This window comes from Oryza brachyantha, chromosome 10 (genome assembly GCF_000231095.2).
Source record: "Oryza brachyantha chromosome 10, ObraRS2, whole genome shotgun sequence".
NCBI classification, from domain to species: Eukaryota; Viridiplantae; Streptophyta; class Magnoliopsida; order Poales; family Poaceae; genus Oryza; species Oryza brachyantha.
Window position 1 is genome coordinate 3,104,084 of NC_023172.2, and position 8,979 is coordinate 3,113,062.

General features: G+C 46.8%; 1 protein-coding gene and 1 long non-coding RNA gene across 2 annotated transcripts; one reads left to right on the forward strand and one right to left on the reverse strand.

Moving 5' to 3' along the window:
• Positions 1 to 5,696: 5,696 nt before the first annotated feature.
• On the reverse strand, positions 5,697 to 7,031 carry LOC121055540. The gene has a single exon (XM_040528238.1). The coding sequence runs from the start codon at positions 7,029 to 7,031 to the stop codon at positions 5,697 to 5,699; it is 1,335 nt and encodes a 444-aa protein (XP_040384172.1).
• Positions 7,032 to 7,452: 421 nt separating this feature from the next.
• Positions 7,453 to 8,681, forward strand: LOC107305136. Its single transcript, XR_001551238.2, has 2 exons — positions 7,453 to 8,229; positions 8,524 to 8,681. It is a non-coding gene; the product is annotated as an uncharacterized LOC107305136 (long non-coding RNA).
• Positions 8,682 to 8,979: the final 298 nt, after the last annotated feature.

The window sequence follows — 8,979 nt, forward strand, 5'->3', positions numbered from 1 at the left end:
AGGTTGACGATGTGCTGAAGATGTATTGATGAACTGATTGTTGTTTTTACAAAGTCACGGGATACCCTATTTAAATCCCAGAAATTAACTAACCTAGCCGGATATGGATCCGTATTAGTAACTAAACTATTACACACGGACTCTAATTAGATATAAAATCCTAAACAAACTCTAAGTTATAGATAAACCTAAGTTACACGGACTGTGATTAGTTCCAACTCTATCTCTAACCATTTGGACCCAATCGGACTCCAATCTTTGTCCGATTCAGACTCTATCGATTGAACCCGTATTGCCTTCAGTTTATTCTTCCAGCCGATTCTCTTTTTCCTGTCCGATTCAATCCCTAACCGTGCATTAATCCTCAATGCCTATTTGCCAAAATCTAGCATTAACACATGCCCCCCAATATCGGAATAGTTCATTGTTCTAAAGTTTTGTCTGTTGTAACTGACTTACGTCATCGGCTCATTTGTGTTGCAACGGTACAGTCTTAATGGCCCGTATTGTGCTTAACGGCTATTTTTCATTGGCTTCTTCTATAAGGCTTCCGCTACCCCCTGACTTAGCCATTCTTGCTCTTGCTTTCATCCCCCCTTCGAGCTCTTTGCGATCCCTCGTGTGCACTCCCTGCCTTCATCGTCCCCAAACCCTATCGGTTTGATATCACCGTTGTTGCCGAGAAGTTTGCTTCCGCTCCGCGTGAAGGATTCTGCTGCTCAAGCCCCATCGCTCCATGGCTTCGTCAAGCGTGCCTCCACCAGCTGCTGATGCTCCTTACGATATCCCCGAGGTAATCCTTCTCTCTTTTCCCTTCCTTACACAACATTTTAATTTCCACTTAAGTATATTTTGTTTTCCTGCTTTTTGATTACCGAGGGTTTACTGTTCCTTTCCCACTTTCTAACTACTTGCAATCCATTAGCCGATTGATTTAATGTTTCCATCGGCCTATTTGCCATCTTACCGCAATGCCTTCATTGTAGCCCCTTTTCTTCTCTTTTTCTTCCAGAATCAGAAAGCCCAAAAATCTTCATCCCCTGTCCTAGCGATCCGTTTCACTTTATTAGACCTGTAGGCAACCAAGACCCTATCGATATCATTTGCTCAGAGGCCATCCATGTCCCTTTCAAGAACGCCCAATTGAATACATCGGACTGGACCCAATCTTTTAGGTCTTTCCCTACATCCTTGCCTAGGTGGAGAAATTGGCATGCTAGGGTGTATAAGGCCAATGGGACCCAGTGGGAAGAACTAGACATAAGGCATTGCATCGGTCTGTCCTTGTTAGAAATGGAGAAAGATAAAGCTCTTCTGGACGGTGCATCCTATTTTTGGTCTGATGCTCTCAATGCATTTCCTTTTGGACATGGACCACCCCGATGACCCCCACTCTGATGGATATAGTCATGCTCATCAGCTTTAACATCACAGCTAGCATCAACCCTTATAAGCTGACGAACAATTTCCAGCATCGACTGCAGACAAAGGAAGCTGGGGGATGGAGCAAATACATATAGAGCCATCGGAAGCCAGACGAACCGGTTGAGCACAGAGAGCATAGTGTGTTCCTTAACTTGTGGCTCGAGAGATTTGTGTTCTACGGCCAAACACTTGGACCACAATTAACATGGAATGTCTAGCAGAACACCTAGCCGATAACAACATCCTTCCCTTGGGTCGATTCTTGTTCGGTGCGGTATATCAGATGCTGCACCAAGTTTCTTTGAAGCTATCGGTCGGTCAACCTGTCGTTGGTGGTTTTTGCAATTGTAGTTAAGGCTGAGAGAATCAGGATCCATCTCTCCTCTGAGGAACGTGCTTAGTTGTTTGGATAAAAAAACGGTGTGGGCGGTTGTACTTGTATTTATAGCCTTGCAGCTATAACGATATATATAATGCCGTTATATTTCTTATTTGGCAACTGCACTGGACCGCCTCGTCAAGCCCATAGATCGTCCGTCGAACACCTTGCGTGTGCGACGCGCTGGGCCTGTTCTGATTCACCACTGCCGCGACGCCCAATGCTCATCACCCATAATCTTATTGAATCTCCTGTGAGCCACTTCGCCGGAATCACACCGCCGGCCCGCTGCCGATCGAAGCAGTTCCGTCGTGCTGCACTCTCCCAATGGTTCTCGTCTGCTCTGTCGCTCGGCCACCGAGGACAACCGCGCCAAAGCGAGCTCCTGGGCCCTTGATGGGGCAGTTTGTACACAGTAGCGACGCGGCGGCGCTCTTGCACCAGCTCGGATCTGTTCCTCCGGAGTGGGAACGCATCGGCGTCATACCAACCACTCCAGCACCGCCCGAGGCCCCACCCGACCGCACCTGGCCCCTCAGCCTCCGCACGAGCAGCTAGCCTTCGCCACCGGTCGCAGGAGATCCAAGATCGCAAGAGGTGGCGTCTAGCCCATGGCCGTCTCTATGTTTTCGAGGGCCCTAGGCGATATATAAGCTATATGACGTAATCACATAAATAAATATTACTAATATAAAACCATAAAAATATTAAACTAATATAAATATCTTAAATTAATGATCTAGTGACTGGATCACGATGATTGTGGTTGGACAGGCAAAGTAGAAGTCAATGTGGGCTCCTAAACCGAAGTGACACATTGGTCAACCGTAGTTCGTAACCCTTGTATATTACATAAGTACAATGTATTTGTATGAGATTACGAGTATAAAACGCGTAAGCATGTTGCGCGAGTGTGAGATAGGCTAATCATGTGTGTGGAGGGGAGGAGAGTAATAGGCCCCACATCTCATGAACCCAAGGCTGTCGCCCCCATGGCCTATGGCTAGAGATGGCCCTGGTCTAGCCTCCCAGAGCTCTCCAAGATGCCCACGCGACGTCGCGCGGCCATCGCGCCACCGAGGTGCGACGCTGCTACGGTAGCGTGACGAGGAAGAATGGAATTACGAAGGAAGCGAGAGGCCGACACGTGGTGTACACATGTCGGACAGTAGCGTAACTGTTGTGGCCTATTTTCTTAACCGCAAAGTACTGAACGGAATTACTATCAATCAATACAACGGAAAACATAGAAGATACTTATGGGAATATCGCAGTCCAACACAAAGAAATTAAATAGTGAAATACACGATGTGACTTCGGTTTCGATTCCTGTTGAGGCCTTGTTCAGTTTGTAAACTTTTTTAAAAAACATTACATTCGATATACGGAAATACATTTAAAGTATATATAACGTAGTTTAATTATAAAATAAATTATAGATTTTACCAAAAAACTGTGAGATGAATTTTTTGAGCCTAATTAATCTGTTATTAGTACATCTATGTTACTGTAGCATTTATGGCTAATCACGTACTAATTAGGCTCAAAAGATTCGTCTCACGATTTCTCCTATAACTGCGTAATTAGTTCTAATGTTCATGTATATTTAATGCTTTACTAGAAAAATTGTCCGTGCGTTGCACCGGGTTAAGTTAATTTTAATTATATAAATTAAAATAAATTTAGTGTTGAGCCATAAATAGTAAAGTGTGATCAACATACAATTGCGCTCTTATTTTAGTGATATATATTTATATTGGATATAAAAGGTGTAACTAAATACATCAAAACTGTACTGGCAGGGAAAAAAAAGAGTCGTACCTAGCACATATAAGTTAATGATCAATATCTTAACCATTGGTCTATGAAACTTTTATTTACTAAGGTCTTTATATTGAAACGACGGTTTTGGGCGAACGACTGCTCAAAAAGAAAAAAAATATACAAAACATGCTCTCGTGCAAGGATCGAACTCGCAATCTTTCACTTACAAAGCAATCACATTGCAACAACAGATGCATTATCATTGTGCTACATGTCGTGACCCATTCAAGATAGACTACCGAGCAGATGGAAGGCCCGCGCTGCATACACAACATGATCAACGTGGCCCGATTGGCCTATTTGGGCAAGGTGGTTGCTAGAAACAATATTATTTTTTATAACAGTAGATATTTGGATAACTGTAGAGATTTAGATTATACAGCAGTCAAAACAATCTATCCTGGAATCACAATAATAATGATTTAATTTGAGAATTTATGTAAGTGCCAAAATTTATTAATTTTTATAGCAGTAGGAATTTAGATATTTTCAATAATAATAGAGATTTGGATTATAGAACAATCAAAATAATCTAACCTAAAATCACAATAATAATTTTGATTTGAGAATTTATTTAGGTGTCAATTTTTTGTGTTAAATTTATACTTTATTATCTGATGTATTTAATAATTAAAAATATATAAAACAATACTATAAATTTAGGGCTAAAATCAAATCTTAATAATAATAGAGATTTGGATTATAGAACAATCAAAATAATCTACCAAATAAAATCTTAATTTTATTAATTAATCGGCTAGATACAGTTAATCAAGTTGGCAAAAAAATTCTTTGCCGCGTCACCTGCCCTGCCAATCCTAGGATTCTAACAAGGAACCTGTGGATTGTGGGAGGTGCGCCATATCCACTGTGCCAACAGACCAATCCTGCTTTACGGTTGAGCGTAAGAATATACCTCGTCATCCATACGTCATGATGACGTCAGCATTGACGGACGAAAATTCCTGGCAGAATCATTACCGCTTTTAGAATAGATATAGATATAGATTTAGATGTCTACAAATTCGGTGTGACGTTTTTGAGAAAACTTTTTGGGACTAAATAGGGCATGCCGTGCCTGGTTAAATATCACATCAGCAAGCAGTGGCGGAGCCACCAATATGGCGAGGTATGGTGGCCGCCATACCTAGCCGCCAATAGACCCCCTCGCCATACTCAGTGTTGTACGTCGCGCAGAAGATGATTTATACGTATTGTGATTCATATGGAGTACCATTCGCATGCTAATTTATAAGTTAATTTATAGCTTCATTTTATTTTACATATGTGGTTCTTATGCACTGTTTAGTTCTAAACAATTAGAACTTATGCACTGTTTAGTTCTAAAAAATTTTCTCCCAAAAACATCATACCGAATATTTGGACACCTAAGTAGAGCATTAAACATAAATGAAACGAAAAACTAATTGCACAATTATGTGAGAAATCATGAGACGAATCTTTTGAGCCTAATTAGTCCATGATTAGCTATAAGTGCTATAGTAACTCACGTGCGCTAATGACGGATTAATTAGACTCAAAAGATTCATCTTACGGTTTCTAGACAAGCCGTGAAATTTGTTTTTTCTTTCGTGTCCAAAAACCTCTTCCGACACCTGGTCATACATCTGAGGTAACATCTTTTTTTTTTAACTAAACAGCCCTTTAGTAGCCCTTTAGTAGTATTAAGTTCGTCATAGATAGATTTTGATCGAAACAGTCAAGCAGGGTGAGGATGGCGGCGCTGTGCGAGGCTAGCTATGTGCGACGAAGACCATGAGGAGCAGCGGAAGCAGGACAGAGTGCGCACGAGGATGTCGTGCCAGCAGGGGACGCTTGGTCCGTATATTCGCTTGGATCAAATTTAAGGATTAGGTTTAAAATAGGTTAAAAATAAAATTATATAGAGTTTTAAGCTAAAAACTTTTAAGAATGATTGTATTTAAAATGGGTTAAAAATAAAATTATATAGAGTTTTAAGCTAATAAAATTTAAGAATTAAATAGGGTTGTGAAAGAACTCAAGGGACAGTCCATAAGCACTCCTAGCTACTGACAAACAAAGTCGATCAATGGCATGCTAAGGAAGCTAGGTAAGATGCCGTATCCATCTCATATCCAACAAAGTTCCTCCACGAACTGCAGTCAACATCATCAGCCACCTTCTCAAGCTCCTTGGCCGCAATGTTGAGCACATAGCAACCAGGAGTTGAGCTGCCTTTGGCGCTGACCGTGAAGAAGAGCATCCCACTCCTCTCGCAAAACCATCTTAAGTTGATGCTGTCCACATGATGCACTCTCAGCTCTTGCGACCTGACGCGCCATGTACACTCGTCCACCGGTTCATTGGTCAAACTGCCATTGCTGCCGACCGCAAGGCAGTCGGAGCTTGACACTCCGGCAGAGCCGTCGTGATACAACGAGGTGACGATGAAACTCAGGTTACCATCCGCTGTGACGCCGAGCAAATGGTTGTGCCGTGGCGCGTTCCGAATTGCTGGCGGCATGTCCACCTCTTTAGGCTCCGGTGTGTCGATGCGCACCGCTAATGCCGTATGCGCCATGGGCCAGTAGGCCACGCCGTCATGGACGACGCTCTGCCTGAGCTGCTGGAGCGTGTAGCTGCTCATCTTCGGCCCTGACCGTCTGGACTCAGTGCTCCAGCAACCGGTGTCCGACGAGTAGGAGCGGAGCACGGTGAACGCTCGCTGGTTGTAGACGATGAGGACGCGGAAAAAGGTTGCCGAGGGGCAACGCAGCGGGTCGAGGTCGTCGGCGGTGAGCAAGGCGCATGCAAAGGCTCCTGGCTTGTCGTCACCGCCGAGAGGAGGGAGCATTGCGACGTCCCCTGTCATGGGATTCCAGACACAGAGCTTGAGTGCGTCGGCGTGCCCCTCGCGTTGGAGCTCGAGGACAACGCGGCCGTTGCGGGACGTGACCGGGCGGGACATCTCTAAGAGCTCGCCGTCCTCAAACGGGCGGAAGGATGGGCCGAGGAGCCGAACGCCGGCAGCCGTGGGGACAAAGCGGCAAAGCTGATCCTCCGTAGAGCGCTTCCGCTTGCTTGTCGCCTCCTGGTGGAAGAAGCCGAGGGCCAGGCGTGGTAAAACCGGCAGCCGCAGGGAACGGCCGATGACGACGGCCGAGTCGGCGATGGCACGGTTCCACTGCCGGCACGTGGCGGCGCAGCGGACTACTTCTCCAGCTTCCGAGATGTGGGTGAAGACGCTGCTGAGCACATCGTCGTCGAGGCCCATCATCATGGCGCCGTTTCTATCTTTCTTCATGCGTCTGTTCGTGGTGCTCCGGCATCGCCGCCGGCGCAGCGAGAGCCAGCCTTTGTGGCACGACGACGCGAGACGGGCGGGGGCCGCGCGTGGTTGGTTTCGGCGCAGCGGCGTCATAGTTCGTGCGACAAGTTGGATGGATCGGTCGAATCGATTCACGTTGGATGCGCGCGTTGATGCTCTGGTGCCGCCGTACTTATTGCCACTGTGTGCGCCGTACCCGTCGACGATTCGGAAAGGGTCTATGATTTGGAGGCTGTTCGATGCGAAAACTCTGCTTTGCGATCAGTTCTAATCCCCTCCGCCACCTGGCCCGTCTTCCCTTTACGCCAGCAAACGCACTCGGGCGGCGACACCGTCCTCCTCCCTCTCGGTGTGGATCCGACGGCGGCGTCACCGAGGTGGACCTCCGGCCGTCCGGCGCCGGCAAGGCCGACGTGGAGGCCGGTCGGCGGCGCGCCCTCAGGCCGGCGCTGGGAGGGGCTCACCCGGCGGCACCGTCGTCCTCCCACTCAGCGCGGATCTGACGGCGCCCTGCCCGAGGCAGACCTCCGGTGGCGGATCTCAGCCGACGGCGCGGCTTCGCCGGTAGGAGGTCGGAGCGGCGGCGCGTCCCGCTAGACCACGCTGTAATCCTCCGTCCATATTCTTTCAGATGGTCCGCTCAGTTTTCCATCCTCTCGCCCACCCTCACCCCGCACTCCGTCTCCGATGCCCTCCTCTACGCCGCCCTCCCCGCCGCCTCCCGTCTCCGCCTCTTCCTCTTCTCCTCCCTCTCACCGCGCCTCCGCTCCCGCCCGATCCACGGCCAAGCCATATCCCTCCTGCGCCACTCTTCCCATGCCGACGAGGCCATGTTCCACGCCCTCGCCGATGCCCGCACCGCCGGCCTCCCGGCCTCTTCTTCCGCTTTTCTGCCCTCGTCACCGCACACTCCTCGGCCGGCCGCCACGCCGAGGCCGTCCAGGCCTTCTCCCGGATGCATGAGTTCGACTGCCGGCCCACTGCCTTCGTCTACAGCACCGTACTCAAGGTCCTCGTCAGCAGCGGGGTCATCCTCCTCGCCCTGCTGCTGTACAACTGGATGGTCTCGTCGCCGCCGGATGCGCGCCCAACACGGCCACCTATAATGTACTCATGGATGGCCTGTGCAAGAAGGGTATGGCGGGCGATACGCTCAAGATGTTCGACGAAATGCTTGACAGGGGGATCATGCTCAACGTGAAGATCTACACTATCCTCATCTCGGTCCTATGAAATGCAGGGAGGATTGAGGAAGCTGTGCAACAAGGCATCTCAAAACGTGAAGAGGGAGGTTAGTTAACTGTATTTGAGATCTCTTATTCTGTTCATGCAAACATATTCTATATGAATGTACATGAGGATATTCTTCTTTTTGTAAGCAACTAAGCCAGAAACTCTCAGTTTATACATTAGGTGTACGCACTGAACTCGTTAGTTCCTTTAGGATACATTGCCATTAAAATAACCTATTCAACTAATTTTGTTAAGGTGAAAATTTCTATAATATCTTTGGCAGATGATTTTTACCTTTTTTATTTCATTTTGCTATTGTGGTTTCATTATATCTAACCCTTTACTCTTGCAGCTTCATGTTCCGGCCTGGTTTAGTCGGCGATCAGGAAAAGAGACTCCATCTTATTTTATCGTATGAACGCCAACCCTACCCTGTAATATCGTTCATGGTTTGTCAGTTATTTTAACTAATGTGTTCTGGTGCATTTTTTATCTATTTGTACCTTTAAATTTTGTTGCTTTCATCTTCTGCAAATTATATTTCTTGAAACAATCTGTAATTACCATGATATAATTGAAAGGAATGTACATCTGAAGGTACAGCAAAGTCCAAACTATGCTGCCCAGTGAGGATTTCCCAAATTTTGCCCTTTCCTAATATATGGCAGCTAATGAGATGGCAGAAGTGAAGAAGCAAGTGGATGAACAGCTCTAGAAAGGTTTCATCCGACCGAGTACCTCGTCTTGGGGTGCCCCGGTTATTTTTGTTGAAAAGAAGGACAAAACTAAGAGAATGTGTGTGGACTAT

Excerpts from the sequence above, each read along its gene's own strand:
- LOC121055540 (XM_040528238.1), bottom strand. The coding sequence starts at position 7,031 with ATGACGCCGCTGCGCCGAAACCAACCACGCGCGGCCCCCGCCCGTCTC.